The sequence below is a fragment of the Procambarus clarkii genome, chromosome 41 (genome assembly GCF_040958095.1).
Source record: "Procambarus clarkii isolate CNS0578487 chromosome 41, FALCON_Pclarkii_2.0, whole genome shotgun sequence".
Lineage (NCBI taxonomy): Eukaryota > Metazoa > Arthropoda > Malacostraca > Decapoda > Cambaridae > Procambarus > Procambarus clarkii.
The window spans coordinates 28,661,207-28,679,646 of NC_091190.1; the positions used below are offsets into that span (position 1 = coordinate 28,661,207).

Below are 18,440 nucleotides of genomic sequence, written 5' to 3' on the forward strand. Positions count from 1 at the left end.
GTCCTAAACAGACTACATTTAAAAAGCATGACTTGATAAGAGAGGGTGATCATCTACACCCAAATTACACTCCTCCTGCGCCGTGGGAAGAGCCTACTTTCAAAATAGTAATAGAAAGTCTCCCAATGGAAAAAGGCTGCCTATGATCCGACAAACCTAAGGCGCATAATAGAAGAGCAAATGTATAGCATAGCAGTAGCAGGAGCCACCCACATCTTCACAGACGGATCGGTGGACACAGAATATGAGTGTGCTGGCGCTGCTCTTTGCACGGCCAGCGTACAGGCATATTGGAGACTGGGAGGACTAGTATTGTCAACCCAAACTGAGCTGTTTGCCATACAACAGGCATTCGCATATGTGATTGCACAAAACACTCAAAATGCAATCATACACACACTCAAAAGCTGCACTTCAAATACTAGGACAAAAACGGTGGAAAGATAACGTGGAAATAATTACTGTACCACCATTTTGTATCTTGGAGCATTCGCTAAAGGCAAAGGACTCGACATAACCTTAAACTGGATCCCATCCCATGTTGGAATCCCATTAAATGAGAAAGCTGATGAAATTGCTAAATTGGCAACTCGTCATCCAGTGATGCATAAAACAATTCAACCCAGCCTAGAGAACATAAAAAACATCATCACCAAAAAACTCTCACATCTCAACAAAGCCTACCTGCACCAGAGAATAGCTGAAGGTTCGCCCTCTGCAACATGGTATCTTCAGGCAACCAAATTAGAAAGGATAAATATCCCAACAGGAATCCACAGGGAAATAGCAGTTAGGTTATATAGATTACGTCTAGGTTACAGATGCAACTGGGAGATTGGTGAACCCCAACAGAGAGTGCATCTTCTGCCAAACTGTCACAGAAAAGCCATTACTTCACTATCTTCTGGAATGTGAAGCAACCAACGACCTTAGCAGAACTTTAAGAGAGTTCCTGAATCTTGCAGTGGCCACCCTGAAGCCATCAACACAGCCACTCTCCTGGTCAACAAAGGTGTCCAGCAGCTGGACACCCTCATAAAGATTGTGAAGCAGTATCCTTCCCCTCGATAACAGCTTGATTATATGCCACCTCAGAATACTGAAAAGAATTACTGAAAAAAAAAATGTACCACTTACGGGCTATTCGTGCCCGTGCCACCTCTTGGGTGGCTTAATCTCTCTCAATCAATCACCATATAGTTACAGCCCCGCTCATGTGCCAGGTAAGTCCAAGTAGCACCATAGCCCGTGCTACTTGAAACTTTTTGTTACCAGTAGCCGAGTCTATAACACCAGCACCATGTAATCATACGTCTCACTATAGCCATGTTACATGGAAATTTTGTTCAGAGTAACTGAATCTGAAACTACCACCACCATTTAACCATTCAAAATATCTTTGATACTGTTAACAAGAATTAATGAAGTTCACCTTTTAACGTTGGGTTAAATAAAATAATAACTGGAGGGAATTTTTCAACTTCCTTCTCAAGTGAAGAAAAATAGAAGATTTGTGCTAGAATCATTGATCTTGCCCTTTGTCATTAAAAAATAAGAGCTTTTTTAAGTAAATTGTTTCTTAATTTATGTAGAAAGCTAACTTTTGATCCATTCTAGGAGTGGTGGCCACAGCAAGAAACGCCGCTCAAAGTCCAAGTCACGTTCAAAGTCTGGCTCTCGCTCAAGATCAAGGTCAGGCTCAGAGAGGTCCAAGTCAAGATCAAGATCCAGGTCACGCTCCAGGTAATTGGTTACTTTTTCACTAGTTTAATGTCAGTCTGTTTAGCATTAATGGTCATACAAAGCAGTTTTCACAACTCGAACCACACACTCATCGAAATTTAGTTGCTGCACCTTCCACCCCTTCTGCTGTCCTTGACAGCCCCTCTCGGTTGTCTTCCCCACGAGGCAGAAACAAATGGGCAAAGTTTCTTTCACCCTGAATGCCCCTGTTACCTAGCAGTAAATAGGTACCTGGGTGTTAGTCAGCTGTCACGGGCTGCTTCCTGGGGGTGGAGGCCTGGTCGAGGACCGGGCCGCGGGGACACTAAAAAGCCCCGAAATCATCTCAAGATAATCTCAAGAAGATAACCCTAACCCTGATTTTCCTGTTCTTGAGCTTATTTAATATGCTGTGTTGGTCTTTACCTTTGTTTCTTCATTGTTCTCTGTTGCTGTCCTTTCTCTTTTTGATAGTGACCTATTCACCCTCCGTGCTACCCTCTCTGGCCATATGCGCTGAACTCACGGACACTTAATGGAGCGTCGCCCTGCTCCTTATTGTCCTAACTGCATTGTCCTTCTTACAGTTGTGCATATCCTTGTTGAATGTCCTGACTTCCGGGACTAGCGTGTGTCTTGCTTTCCGACTGTCCCCCCGCAGTCACTTTTTCCTCGATGGAATTATTGGTGAATCGGATAGGTTTGATATCGTTTGCCATATGCGTTTGTTCTCTTATTGGCATCCTCAGTGATATTTGGCAACCTCTGATTATTCGGTACATTTGATGGTGCTACGTAGCCTTCACGGCTTGGTGCCTTCTTTGATTACTTACTGTGCTGTTCATAATTACATGGCTTAATCCTATTAATTAAGCAGTAAGGAGATGTTAAAAAAACTAAATATCATAACACCTGAGAGAAGGAACATGGGGGGGGGGGGGATATGATCACTACATTGACATTTCTGATGCAAGTAGGTGATGTGACAAGGATAGACCATGAATTGAGAAGAGTAGGATAAAAAAAATCAAGAAGTGGACATGTTTCTGGAGGAAATGCCGGACTAACCGGGTTGTAATGGATGTGTGTAGGCCTTGTGGACCACTCCAAGCATCAGCCTTTTAGTCATCACAGCTTGGAGAATAGAACTCATAATCAACTACAGGTAAACTTTTAAGTACAAAAAGAACATTAAGTGGAATATGAAAATCACAGCAAGAACAAAAATGGGGAGGAGAGAGACTGCCAAAATAAATACCTATTGCAGGAGTCAACACACTTAATGGTACCTCCATCCACAACTTTAGGACCTGTTACGAGAAAGCTTTTGAACAGAACAAAATTTAAACTTAATTTAAATTGTCTTAAATTAAGACAATTTAAAGTAAAAATGCAGCAGGTATAACAAGGCTAGGCAGGACAGTCAAGAGCTAGACTGTCATTGTTTAGCCAATTAGGTTAGCACATACTATGACTTGTCAAGATTGTTAGTCAAACTTGAGATTTTCTGTGAATGGTGTCATTTTAAGATTTGGCACATAAGAGGTGACTTGTGTCCACTTCAACTTGTGTGTTTGGCATATGTTTGGAACAATTGAGCAATTCCACTTCTATTGTTAACCCCCCTCCCCGCTCAGCTCGTTGTCGCCGTCTGGGGGCTTAGTGGGCGGCTGCCGGAGTGTGATGCTCCTTGGGACAGTCCTCTGTCCTTTTCTAGCCTTGTGCTCCTGCTGCCGTCCTCTCCAATTCTGCTGGGCATCTTTTCCTTTTCCTTCTGTTTCGTTTTTCTCCCCCCTCTTCTCCTATCTGCTTGCCGTTTCCTGCCGACCTTTTGCTCGTTCTGGTTCTTCCCTTGGACTTCTTCTACTTTGACGCCCGGGTGCTTGAGGAGGCATACTCTTGCACCCGTAGAACTGCGGTACCCGACGTCGAGAGCGAGGGGAACCTTTTATTGTCAATCCCCACTTCGTCACTGAACCCGATCTCGACGGACTGTCGGTTTCTTAAGGTGGCGTTTGTGGGGCGTATACTCACGACGCACCCCTAGGAGGCCCCGACAAGATCGGCGATAGCTTCTTGTTGGGTGTCCTGCCTCTAATTGTGGCTCCATGGTGGGTGTGGGGGCACATTCGTGAGTGAATTCGTAATTTCGTCAAGATGATAACCCCTGTTTCGGCTGTTTCTGGCTTACCTTTTCAGGCTCGTGGGGTGGGCGACCAAGCCCCCGAGTCGGTCCGTATTGGAAGACCGGGCTCTGTAGCCTCCGCTGCATTGGGCCCCGACCTTGCTCCTCCTTTGGCCTCTCTGACTCCTTCCCCTGGCTCCCCTCCCTCCTCTGTGGTTGGGTCGAGCCCCAAGCCCCCAGTGGTGACTACCTCGTCCCCTGGCGCGGCTCCTTCTCTAGTTGTTACTACTGCGCCTTTTAACCCCTCTCTCTCTGGGGGTTCTCACCGCCGTTCTCGTCACGGCCGCCCTCGCTCGATTCCTTCCAGTTCTGCTACCTATCAAGCCTTGTTTGGTCCCGCTTCGTGGGCCAAATATTTTGATCTCCTCCCTCTTGATTCTGCGCCTCCTGACGATTTCTCCCTTCATCGACATCTCATTGATTCCGTGGATGCCTCCATTACTTTTAACCCCACTCGTCTCGGTACGCGTGTCGTTGCTGCTCCTTCTCAGGATGCTGCTTCCCGCTTGGCTGCCTTATCCTGCCTTGGCGAGACCCCCGTTCGGGTCTCGAAGAACGTCCAGTTGAATGCCAGTGTTGGCACTATTTTGCTCCCGCCCCATGTTGCGACCGGTGTTCGGGACCTACGCGACTGCCACGACGATATTCGACATATCCTCGCTGCCCAGGGCCATTCTATTCTCCAGGTGGACACGTTTACTCGTCCCCCTCGTGGTAGTCGCCGTCAACCCCTCCGGGTTGTGAAGATTACCTTTGATGGTAGGACCCTTCCACCCTCTGTCATTCTTGCTGGTGCCAGGTGCTCTGTCCAGGAGTACATTCCTTCTCCTCGGCTCTGCAACAAGTGCTGGAGGTTTGGGCATGGTGCCCTCCGCTGCTCCGGGACTGTCTCTCTCTGTCCTTTGTGTGGTGGCGAAGGTCACTCTAAGTCGGAGTGCGCTTCTCCCCAGGCTCGTTGCCTCAACTGCGGTGAGGCCCATCCTACCTTCTCCCGTGCGTGTGTCCATTACAAGCTTGAGGCAGCCGTCCTCAACTTGAAGCACCGGGAGCGTTTATCTTTTCCTGAGGCGAGGCGCCAGGTTCGCCGGCTCCCGCCTTATGCTAATATCTCTTATGCTCGCGTGTTGCGCTCTTCCTCTCCTCGTCCTTCCCGCCTTCCTCAGACTCACAACCGTTTCCAGGCCTTGGACCCTGATGCGCCCACTGCCCCCTCCTCTGTCCCTTTGGGTTCTCTCCCGAAGGATCCTCCTCCTGGTCCTCTGTCTGGGGTTCCCCTTCCTTCTACCCGGTCTGTCGTGTCTTCTGTGTCTCCTTCCTCGTCCCCCTCCGATCCTCCTTCCCATCCTCTTCCTCCATCTATCGGCTCTCCCCGCCGCCTGTCGGTGCGGGCGGATGTCCATCGCTCTCCTAACGGCCGTCGTGTGTGCTCTCGTTCGGCTTCTCCTGTTGAGACACTGGAATCCGTTGCCCGGTACGTAGTTGCTGGGACACCGGTCTCTTTAAGTCAGAAGCGTAAGCCTGGCTCCTCTCCTTCCTCTTCCCCGGCGGGTAAGAAGGCTTCGCTTTCTTCCTCAGCTCCTCCTTCTGGCTCTGTTGCTCCTTCCACTCCCGTTTCAGTGCTTGCGCCCCCTGTTCCTGCTATGGAGGTTTCTTTGGCCCCTGCTTCCCTTTCGGTTGCTGCTCTTGCTGGGGTGCACTCCTCTCTTTCTACTCCCCCTCTTCCTGCTGCTGTCCTTGACTGCTCCTCTCCGTTGTCTCCTCCTCCTCCTCCTCCTCCTCCGGACCCTGCCCGCCCACCTCTGATCTGTTCTCCCGTTTCCTTCCCTCCGTCTTTGCTCAGTTTACCCATGCCCCCTAACCCTGACTTTGCTGACCCTGATCCCGACCCTGATATTCTTTAACGTGCTCTGTTGGTCTTTCGCCTTTGTTTCTTCCTTGTTCTCTGTTTTTGTCCTTTCTCTTCTCGTCGTTGTCCATTCTTCAATGGAACGTTCGAGGTTATTACGCCAATTTCCTCGAACTCCAACTTCTGGTTTCGCGGTTTTCGCCCCTTTGTGTCTGTCTCCAGGAGCCGATGCTTGGTGCTCGTCCTGGTCGTTTTCGTGGCTATTCCTTTCTCTCCCCCCCCCCAGCCATTGCTGGGGCTTCTAATTCTTCTGCTCTCTTGATTCGGGCTGATGTTCCCTTTGTTCCTTTACTTTTTCCTTCGCCTCTCCATTGTTCTGCTGCTCGTATCTTTGTGGGGAAATGGTACACTGTTTGTTCCATTTATCTCCCCCCGGGTGTCCCGCTCTCTCTTCCTGATTTGAAACACCTCCTAGACTCCTTGCCGGAGCCTGTGCTCCTGCTGGGTGACTTCAATTGTCGTCATTCTCTTTGGGGTGACGTTCTGACGATTACCCGGGGTCGCCTCCTTGAGCCGTTTCTCCTCTCTTCTTCCCTGTCTCTTCTGAATTCTGGTGAGCCCACTCATTTGGACTCTCGAACTCGCACCCTTTCTTGTCTTGATCTTTCTCTCTGCTCTTCTTCTCTTTACTTAGATTTCACATGGCAGGTTCTTGATGACCTCCATGGAAGTGATCATTTCCCCATCCTTGTTTCCTTTTTCTCTTTTCGCCCTTCCCTCTCTTTCCCTAGGTGGCAGTTTGCTAAGGCGGACTGGACCCTGTTTTCCCTCAGTGCTACTCTCTCTGACCTCTCCCTTCTGCCCCTCTCTCGCGCTCTCCTCCTTTTTCATGACACTGTCTTCGACGCTGCCCTCCGCTCTATTCCTCGCTCTTCCTCTCGGGGTCCACGGAAGTGCGTTCCCTGGTGGAATGCGGACTGTGCTCGGGCTGTCCGCTGTAAGCGTGCAGCCTGGAAGAAGCACCGCCGTAGGCAGACGACCGATTCTTTTCTTTTCTTTCGGAAAGCGAGTGCGGTGGCCCGTAGGGCCATCCGTACGGCTAAACGTGAATGTTGGGCATCTTATGTCTCGACAATTACGTCCGAAACCCCTCTGGCCCAGATCTGGAAGCGTATCCGCAAGATAGCGGGTAAGTTCGTTCCCGATGTTTCACCGGTCCTTCACCTCCATGATACTCTTGTGGCGGACCCGTTGCAGGTCGCTTCCGAACTGGGTTCCCACTTTTCTTCTGTTAGCTCTGGTCTTCATCTTCCCCAATCTTTCCTTCTTCGTAAACCTGTCCTTGAGTCTCGTCCTTTAGATTTCTGCACTCATCTTCAGCTTCCCTATAATGATCCCTTCTCTCTCTCTGAACTTCGTTCTGCCCTGGCCCTCTGCGGTTCTACGGCGGCGGGCTCCGATGGTATTCATTATGAGATGCTTCGCCATCTCCCTCCGAGCACGTCTCAGTATTTACTGAGTCTGTATAATCGGATCTGGGAGTCGTCGTCAGTCCCTGAGGACTGGCTCGATGCCGTTGTCCTCCCTGTTCGCAAACCAGGGTCTCTGGGTACTTCCCCTAAGGACTTTCGCCCTATTGCTCTCACAAGTTGTGTCTGCAAACTCTTTGAACGTATGGTTAACGTTCGTCTGATGTGGTTCCTGGAACACCATCACCTCCTCTCCCCTTCTCAATTTGGTTTCCGCAAGTGCCGCAGCGCGACAGATGTCCTGGTGAACTTGGAGGTCTATATACGTACTGCTTTTGCTGCGAAGACCTCCGTTGTTGCCGTCCTTTTTGACCTAGAAAAGGCTTACGACACCACTTGGCGTTATCATATCCTATCTCAACTTCATTCTTTTGGCCTTCGTGGTCATCTCCCTCTCTTTCTCCGCAGCTTCCTCTCTCGTCGTTCCTTTCGGGTGCGCCTTGGTACCGCTCTCTCTCCCCCTTTTCAGCAATACGAAGGTGTGCCCCAGGGTAGTGTTCTGAGCACTACTCTTTTTCTGGTTGCCCTCAATGGTCTTCTTTCCTCTCTTCCTTCTGGTGTCTTCTCCGCTCTCTATGTCGATGATCTTACCCTTTGTTGTCAGGGTGATGATTCGCCTCTCCTTCAACGCCGGCTTCAACTTGCGATTGATGCCGTGTCGTCTTGGGCCACAGGTCATGGCTTCAAGTTCTCTACTTCTAAGACTTGTGCCATGACTTTTACGCGGAAACGGGTTGTTCTTCGTCCCTCTTTGTCACTTTATGGTCATCCCCTTGAATACAAAGATTCCGCGAAGCTTTTGGGGTTATTCCTTGACACTCGTTTGTCTTGGTCTCCCCATATCTCTTACCTCCGTGTTGAGTGCTCTAAGTCCCTTACCCTCCTTCGGGTCTTGTCCCATACTTCTTGGGGGGCAGATAGGCGCACTCTCCTTGCTTTACATTCCTCTCTCGTCCTGTCTAAGCTCGATTATGGTTGCCCTGCTTACTCGTCTGCTTCTCCTTCTACTCTTCGCCGTCTTGATGCTTTGCACCATACTGGGTTGCGCCTCAGTTCTGGTGCCTTTCGTTCGACTCCCGTCCTTAGCTTGTATGTTGACACTGGCTTCCTGTCTCTCCAGGACCGCCGTGATCGCTACTGTCTTCGCTATCTTGCGCGGTCCTTGCAACATCCTTCCTCTCGTCTCTGTCGTGCTTTAACTTTTACCCCTCCTGCGGTTCCTGTTCCTCTTCACCACCTCCCTCTTTCTGTCCGGTTATCTCGCCTGCAGGATTCTCTTTCCGTTCGTATTTCTGATGTTTCTCCTCGTGTTGTTCCTTCTTTGCCCCCGTGGAGGGTCCCTCTTCCGCGGTTTTGTACGTCCTTGACTCGTATCACTAAAGCTTTTACCCCTCCTACAGTTCTAAAACGCCTTTTCCTCGAGCACTTTTCTTCTCACTCCCGCTCCGTTTCTGTCTTCACCGATGGGTCTAAGTCAGCGGACGGTGTTGGCTACTCTGTTGTTTTTCCTGATCGCACTTATATGTGTCGCTTGCCTCCGGAGACTAGCATCTTTACAGCGGAACTTTATGCTATTCTCTATGCTCTTCGTCTCCTGCTTTCTCGTTGTCAGTCTTCCTTTGTGGTTGTTGTTGACTCTCGTAGTGCCCTCATGGCTCTCGGGTGCTTTAATCCAGTTCATCCGGTAGTTGTCGAGATCCAGCGTTGGCTGTTTCTCGTTCACAGTAAATTTAAGTCGGTTGAGTTTTGTTGGGTTCCCAGCCATATTGGCGTGTCTTTAAATGAGCGTGCGGATGCTGCCGCTAAGGAAGCTGTCCGCTCTTGTCCCATCTCTCGTAAAGGCATTCCGTATTCCGACTTTTACCCGGTTATCCATTCCTCAGTCCTTACCCGTTGGCAGGCTTCTTGGTTGTCTGTTACTGGTAACAAGCTCCGTACTCTTAAATGTTGTGTTTCCTCGTGGCCGTCCTCCTTCCACCGTAACCGGCGGTGGGAAACAGCTCTAGCGAGGTTGCGTATTGGCCATACTCGCTTAACCCATGGTCACTTGATGGAGCGCCGCCCTGCTCCTTATTGTCCTAGTTGCATTGTCCCTCTTACGGTCGTGCATGTCCTTCTTGAATGTCCTGACTTCCAGGACGAGCGTGTGTCTTGCTTTCCGACCGCCCCTCGCGGTCACCTGTCCCTCGATAGAATTCTTGGTGACTCGGATACTTTTGATATCGTTCGCCTTATGCGTTTTTGTTCTCGTATTGGCATCCTTGGTGATATTTAGCGCCCTCTGATTATTTTGCGTATTTGATGGTGCTACATAGCCTTCCCGGTTTGGTGCCTTCTTTTGATAATTACTTACTTACTTCTATTGTTAACCAATGATTTGTTCCATAAATTGGGCAAGTTTAGAATTGGAAAAAACCCTGAGTAAGTACAGATTTGGAAGCAAGAGTTGATTTATGGAGCAAATTACTGGGTAAAAGATGTAGAATGAGCTCTGGTGGATATAAATTTAAGTTACCTCTATATGAGCCAATACACTTCCTGCAGTTTCTTATTTTTCTGTTCTTTGCAGGTCTCGTTCCCATAGCCCTACCCCAGAGAAGAGAAAATCACGTAGTCGCTCAAAATCTGCAGCAGCAGAGACCGATTCCGAAGAAGAAAAGTAGATCAGAGTCTTACTCTGGTTGTGGATTATGTATCTGCTCTCAGTACAATTGGATGATCATCTCTCAGATTAAAATGATGTATATTTCCCAGCATTTTTAAAGTCCTTGGCTACACAGGAATTATATATTTTTAATGTTAAATACATTATAAGATTGACATTTGAAAGATTTTCCTCCTAGGCATCGAAGAACGAACCAGTCATTATTGCTGTTATCTTGGCAGTGAGATTGATTTTCAGTCCGTATAAAGCAAAACCTCTAATCTGCAATGTTCAGTATACTTGTTGTTCCCCAGGGAGCCTGTTATTATAGAATATGAAAGTAATGAACATGCACACACAAGCTAATGTAAAATAGTTCGCATCATATTAGAGCACATTAGTACAGCTGCTTTTTCTACACCCCATTGAAACTGGGTTGAGATTTGTGTGAATTCTTAAAAATTACACCCACTGTGTAATTTATTAAGGATGTAGTTTAGGAAGGTTTTGTTGTTTTTTCTCAAACTCAAGGAATTTTAATTTCTTGCATATTTCTTTCATTTGCCAAGATAAATAAATTGACAAATTGAAGTTCGGAGCAAGCTAATCGTTGTTGTGCCGAAGGAATTATTGAAGATCCATAGCGTCGGTTATTTTCTTTAAATTTACCTAACCTGAATCTTCAGAACCTAAGCAACCCACCTAACCTATCAAGACCAAGGCTTAAAAAGTGTTACTATTACGTTACTTTAATTTTTACTAATGCCTCTCTTTTTTTAACAGATCAATTCTGTTAAAACTGCTATGTACAGTAGTATTAGGTGAGAGGATGGGGTGGTTAAGATGGATTAATGAAACCAACTTAAAGAAAATGCCAAACAATTCACTGTAGTATAGATGTGGAATAGTGCATCTGTCTATCATGGAAATTATAGAATAATTTGCCCCCATAAATTTACTAATAATTTAATTCGCTACAAGTGGAGAGTTTGTCAAATGCATAACGCAAAGCTTTTTAGACATCATGGGATTGTGCCGTCCATGAAGTCTCGCGTGTTATTAAATATCTTGATAATTGGCCATAATTATGAAATCTGAGCAAGTCATTGTTAGTCCCGGGAGGAAAAACTTCATATCTGTTTAAATACATTTTGTAACTAATTTTTGTTTACTGAAGGCATTTCATAGTGGTTACTACTGACGTAGCCGAGGTATGTCTTAACCTTTATGGTGCTGGAAGGATATTGAGGATAATATATATACCTGTATACCAATTTCTGTTATGTATACAGTAGGGCATTCGAGATACCGATTGTATAATATTAATGCAATTAAATTTTGCAGGATAATAAGGGGTACCTTATTTAATTCATGCAATACTATCCCAGTGTTTAAAAAAAAAAATGAAAATTGTTAGTTTTGCATGGTTTTCACACAATCATAAATGGTAATTTAAATTATTTATTTTAATCTAATAATGTTAATTTGAAGTCGTCAATGGTTTAGGCATTTGAGACTTATTGATGGCCATTACAGTTCCTACAGTATCCTTTCTGCAACTTTTTTGGTGTTCCAGATGTTGATGTGGAAGAGCATTGGGTGTTACATATTGAATTATTCTTGGTATGTATATGTATGTAAGAATCATTTGAATGGGAATGTGTGTGGAATACTTCTAAGTGGTTTTATGTACATGCAGCTGTCCTAATATAGATCATTTATATAAAACCTTTACACACAGAATAGCGTCGATGCATCAAATGAACACATCCACTACCCTCGTCACGGCCCTTGTGGATTTGTTCATAAAACCTTTATATAAAGACAATGTTTAAATTTGTTTTTTATATTACAAGCAATATGGCCATTCATAATGATTACAGTACAGTTTAACAGAAAATAGTCATACAATTGGATTGAACCTGCATCTTGAGTCCTCGGGCTTGTGTACAATCAACTGTACCAGAGGAACCTGTGCAATTTCAATATTTTCTTAAGATATATTGAATTCTATTATTTTTTTTTTTTTGTTTGGTATGAATGCTTTAGAATGTAAGTGTACTCTATTTATGTATGAAAAGAACCAAGTTTATTCTTAGTTTGGTGTAATGAAGTGCCAGAAATTGAAATAGGCTCTAATGAAAAATTTATAATACTGTATTGCAATAAATAAATAAATTATGGATATGGATGATAGAGAAAATTTTATGTAAATAATTAAAGACTTTTTGGATGCCAGAATAAACATTGTGTACAACTGCCTTTTGTTTTTCCAATCTGAAGAGAGTAAGGGACTCTGATAAAAAAAAAATGAACAAATCCACAAGGGCCGTGATGAGGGTTCAAACCTAACGTCTGGGATGATCCCAGATGCGCCATAGTCGGTTGGGCAACGGCATGGTCAAAAGAATTGCAACATGGAGTGCTACTGCACTCATAGGGATCCCGCAGCCTCTGGGAAAAACTGGGATTTTACACAATTCCCGCATGCATCCGGGTTGTCAAGGTGTTCTACCTCTGCCCTTAATTCAATACACAAATAGCAATAGCGTAATACCTCAAATGGACAAATATTATCGGACCGTGGTAATGCACTCAGGTGTGTAAGATTAATTTTTACATCAATATTTTTTTCCTCCAACCCCAGCCCTCGTGTTAAGGACCGTTGTTGAATTTTCATACGGCAAACCCATAAGAAGGGCCAAATGGTGAGGGTCTCGCGTCCTCTTCCTCTGACTGGCGCACTTGCGGTCTCTTCTCAGGAGAGAAGACATTTTTACCCCGAGTGTTTGTGCCACGTCAGCTGTCTTTAACATTTAACACTAACATTGGACTGGAAGGTACAGCGATGGTGTCTCCTTGCAGGTTGGCGTTAAATCTTCGTCTGTCTAAGTGGTCAGGCATCATTATCATAAATCCTTGCACACACATTCCCTCAATAGTCATAACGGCTTTATGCGTTCTAATAGTTACCTTTTTTTTTTTTTTTTTTTTTAAGTATCGTGCGTTGCGACACTTTTCGACCTCTGCCTTTCCTCTGTTCAGCAAATTTTCAAACTTAAACCTCGACAGTTCCATTAACTCCCGTTCTGCACTTCTATTTGTGGCGACAAGTAATCCTCATGTATCTCCGATGATCATTTACCACCTTCCACAGCCCGTCTCCAAACAAAGATCAAAGTCCATTCCATGCACATGCCGATTCCAGGCGGGTGCTTGGAATCACTTTTGGGTCTTTGATTGGAGGACGAGCTGACACGACTCGCAACTGTTGACGTTCGAACACTTCTGGAACAAGTGATTCACTGAAAAATTGTGTTTGAACCTCAACACTGTAAATGCTTCACCCACGTACTACAAAAACAAATAATCGCCAACAGAACCTAAACACCGAACCTAACCTGTGCGAATATATGCATAATATGCTAATATATTATAATATTAATTTATATTTGAGAAAATTTCCGTTGTGAATGAACAGCACGTAAAAATTTACGAATGCGTCTGTGGTGTCGACCGCTGGATGTAATGGCTTTACAAGAATGTAAACACATCAGGCTATATACTCTCATAAACCCAATGTAACTTCTTGTATATATATAAATGAATAAATAAATAAACTTCTTGTGGCCTCTATATCCATCCTGTTTGCAGTAGTGTACCCCATAGTCATTCAAACATCACATCGTTTTCTATTGACATCCCTACAATCCATTTTCTAAGATTTTAAAGCATACACTATTGTATATAATGTTGTTTAGCGAAAGCGTCATTATTATAAGTTTTTTTTTTTTTTTTTTTTTTTTTTTTTTTAGATATATACAAGAGTTGTTACATTCTTGTACAGCCACTAGTACGCGTAGCGTTTCGGGCAAGTCCTTAATCCTATGGTCCCTGGAATACGATCCCCTGCCGCGAAGAATCGTTTTTTTCATCCAAGTACACATTTTACTGTTGCGTTAAACAGAGGCTACAGTTAAGGAATTGCGCCCAGTAAATCCTCCCCGGCCAGGATACGAACCCATGACATAGCGCTCGCGGAACGCCAGGCGAGTGTCTTACCACTACACCACGGAGACTGCATAAGTAATAATTATAAGTAATAATTTATGAGTGTTTATTATAATTTACTAAGAAGTACTAAGATTTTTCCTAAGTGCTAACCTTTAACAGGATGCACTGCAGAATATTGGTTTATATCATGGGTTGAAACATTAGTTGACAGCCCGAAACGCTTTGCGTTTTGCGTTTGCCCGAAACGCTTTGCGTAATAGTGGCTTTAGGCATTGTATGTACTAGCTCTATCTATAAATCTATCAATTTTTGTATCACCTTTTGTATGTATGTACTTTACCTGAATAAACATTTGAATTTTTTAATTTGAATTTTTGACGAGTCGAGGACGGGTTGAATAATGATCCCCAGCTTGAATGTTTGAAGTTGTTAATTTCAAAATCTGATTCAGATTCAGATTCAGATTCAGATGTTTATTCAGGTAAGGTATATACATACAAGTGATGTTACATTAATGGATTGATATATAGATAGAGCTAGTACATACAATGCCTAAAGCCACTATTACGCAATGCGTTTCGGGCAAGAAAAACATTAATATCTAGAACTTAATACTAATTGAGCATAAAGAATAAAAAGTGTTGAGAACAAATACAAATAAAGATAAAAAAAGGGGGAACATGACTGAAAAAGCAGCACAAATACAATAGGTTGACAGTGTTGATTAAAAAAAAAGAAAATAACAGACATGGGTTGACAATAGAGGAGTGAGGTAGGTTACAGGGAATTTATTAGGTAGTGTTTAGTTTTTATCTTAAACTGGTTGAGAGAGGTACTGTCTTTAACATGGTTGGGAAGGTCATTCCACATTCTGGGCCCCTTGATTTGTAGAGCATTTCTGGTTTGATTAAGTCGTACTCTAGGAATATCAAAACTGTATTTATTTCTGGTGTGATGCTCATGGGTTCTGTTACAACCTTCTATGAAGCTTTTGAGATCAGGATTAGCATTACAATTTAGCGTTTTGTATATGTATAGTACACATGAGAGAATGTGCAGTGACTTAATGTCTAACATATTCAGGGATTTGAATAGGGGTACCGAGTGATGTCTGGGGCCAGAATTGGATATTGTCCTAATAGCAGCTTTGTGTTGAGTAATTAGAGGACGTAAATGATTTTGGGTAGTAGAGCCCCAAGCACAAATACCATAGTTCTAATTATAGAACTAAATAAATTATAGAACTAATTATAGAACTAAATTCATAGTTCTAAACCAGGATCTAATTCACAAACCAAATAGAACATTTTATTGTAACTGTTGCAACAGAACAACAGGTACAACAGAACAACATTTGCAATAGAATCGGCAGTGAAGTGAAATTGAAATTGAAATAAGTTTATTGAGGTAAAATACACACAAAGGGATGAGGTAGCTCAAGCTATTCTCACCCCGTTCAGTACAACGTGTTAATACATACATAGACACACATCACAAATAAACATATTACCAAACATTCTGAGAGGTAAAAATATACATTTCCTCCCTCACAAGGAGTATGGTATCAGACGTACACACAAATACTTTTATGACCTAGGTATACTGTATAGACGATTTGCAAGACACCTGCAGATAATTCAACAAAATATTACAATCTTGGTGCAAAATTCTTATATCTCTCAAGAATATCATCAACCTTTCCGTTGTGACACATCCAGGCTATTTGTTCAGGAACAGTCCTTATCTCAGTGTTTCTATATACACTAATCAACGGACAATCAAGAATATAATGGGCAAGGGTGTGAGACCTTAACATGCCACATAGTTTACACTTCGTGTCATTACCATGAACATCTATCCCATATTCCCAGTAATATTTGTACCCAAGCCTGAGCCGCATGTACACAGAGTCACTCCAAGCATTTCTCATTTTACCATAAGTGAAATGGGTGTTTTGACTCACATACATGTAGTGTTGCATGGTTTGACTACTCTCATACATTATCTCTCTCCTCTCCACTCCCGCCTGTGCCTGAATATTTCTGATTTTGCTTCTTATTTGTCTCATTGTGAATTCACATTCAATGTCAACTTGTGGTTTTGATGTGGCACGTTTGGCCAAGTCATCCGCCACCTCGTTGAGCACTATTCCAACATGAGATGGAATCCACATGAATTTCACACTATAACCTTTCAGCTGTATCTCAGTTATTCTTCTCTTACAGTCCTCCACTATAGACATGAAGACTGGGTTTCTACTGTTTAAGGACTCCAGTGCTCCTCGGCTATCGACAAATACAAAAACATTTTTGTCGTCATGACGTACTTCCTCCAAACACGCCAGAATGGCCTGCAGTTCAGCTTGTGTGGATGATATATAATTACTAAGCCGGAGTTCAATTATCCTGTCCACAGTCCCAAACTCCGTATAATCCCTTATTAGGACACCACACCCTGCCCTGCCATCCTCCGCCACCGACCCGTCGCAATATACATGTAAACTGTTGCCTCTTGGTAACCGAGATATCATGCTTCCATACAAACACCGTAATTGTCCCGGTTCATGATGAATCTTTTTCACCTTGAGGGGTACAATTTCGACGTCTATTTTCTGTACTTTCCAGGGAGCAGACATATTACACTTTCGAGAGGGTTTACAGCAGTCAAGTACGTCGTATTCCCTGAGGTCATGAGCTAATCCTCTCGTATAGCGAGTCTCCCTCAGTTTCCTGGAAGTGTGTACGTCACTCAAGCAGGTCTGAACGCTCTCAAACAGCTTATCCCCTCCTTTTCTCCGCATGAAACGAATAGATACTCTAGTGTTAATGTCACGGACTCTATCACACACACTCTGTAAATTTAATTCCATTCTCATTATTTCAATCATTGCATTTCTTTGACATCCAAGAATAATCCTCATAGCCTCGTTCTGTATCAGCTCTATTTTTTGAATTCTGCCTTGGCCTGTGTAAGACAATACGGGTGCTGCGTAGTCTATCAGGGATCGAACAGTGCTTATGTATAACATCCGCAAGATAGGTACCCCAACACCTTTACCAGAAAAAGCCAGTGCTTTTAGAGGATGCAGACGGGCTTTACATAAGGTGCTGATATGATTTATTTCAGCATTTTTACTCTCACATGTGTATCCAACATACATGCCCAGATACTTGTACTTCTGTACACGGCTCAGTTCCACACCATTTAGAGTAAGTGTTATATTTCTTCGTTTCCTATACTCGTATTTGGTTTTATCTGCATTTATAACTAAGCCTAACTTGTGACAGGTTGTACCAAGTATGTTAAGAGCATCTTGAATTTTGTTCCCAGAAGTGCCTTGTATAAGAATGTCATCAGCATATATGATCGTCGTGACCCCTGGAGGATACATCTCTGATGCTAATCTGTTCATTAATACATTGAATAAGGTGGGACTTAATACTCCCCCTTGTGGGGTACCTAACTGAAACCTCCGTTCCTCAGACATGTATCCCTGGTAATACACCTGACCTTTTCTGCCTTGCAGGTAATCCCTTATCCAGTGTAGCAATCTCCCGGTTATTCCCAGATTGGCTAATTCGTATAAGATTACTTCCCCATTGGCTTTATCAAACGCTCCTTGTAGATCAACAAAAACTCTACAATTGTCATCCACATTAGACAAACACTTTAAGAGACAATCCGCAGTACTTTTGCCTTTGATAAAACCAAAGAGATTATTGGACATGTTATCACCTACAAGGTAGAGTAGCCTATTTAACAAAATCCTTTCCATCATTTTACAAAAGCAGGATATTAAGGAGACAGGTCTGTAGCCTCCGTTTGACTTAGGGATAGGAATGATGACAGCCTCTTTCCATTTTCTTGGTAACTTTCCCTCTCTATAACTCATATTAAACAAATCAAGTAAGGGATTAGGTTTCATACCGGCTAAATAATTAAGTATGTCATACGTTACTCCATCTTTTCCCGGAGCAGTGGAGCTGCCACTTTTTATAGCATCCAGTAGCTCATCGTGGGTTATCTCAGTGCATGCTATAGATCTTGTATTTAAGGCACATAAAGTTACTCCATTTCTAATATTTTCCCATGACTCAATGGTGACTCTCGTGTCTGCAGGTAAGGACTCCATACCAGCAGCACTTGCCCATTTATCTACTAACTCATTAGCAACTTTCCCTGGATCTGAGTGAGCAATGAATTTAGTCTTACAACCCCTGACTTTATTTACTGCTCTCCATATGTCTTTAAGGTTCTTAGTATTACCAATGGCCTGAGCAAAGTCTTGCCAGTATCTGTCCCGCGCCTCCTTCCTCACCTGACTGCATTCCCTAGCCACTTCCAACATTGTATTTTTCTCTTCATCCCTCATTCCATTTTTTAACCATGCTTTATGCGCACCCCGTAGCATTCTCTCCCATCCCTTGACTTGCTGATCATTGGAATATTTAAATTTCTTAGGTCCGTGCGTCTTGCTTCCCCTGCCCCCGTTATTTTCCC

The 18,440-nt window shown here is 43.9% G+C and overlaps 1 protein-coding gene across 7 annotated transcripts in view; it reads left to right on the forward strand.

Moving 5' to 3' along the window:
• LOC123761006 (serine-arginine protein 55) overlaps positions 1–12,183 on the forward strand; it is a 34,795-nt gene extending 22,612 nt beyond the window's left edge. For all 7 annotated transcript variants that reach the window (XM_045746817.2, XM_069339498.1, XM_045746815.2 and 4 more), the window contains 2 exons: positions 1,618–1,743; positions 9,852–12,183. In XM_045746817.2, the coding sequence (XP_045602773.1) occupies positions 1,618–1,743; positions 9,852–9,945 (220 nt within the window). In that variant the 3' untranslated portion in view covers positions 9,946–12,183. The remainder of the gene's footprint in view (positions 1–1,617; positions 1,744–9,851) is intronic.
• The last annotated feature ends 6,257 nt before the right edge of the window (positions 12,184–18,440 follow it).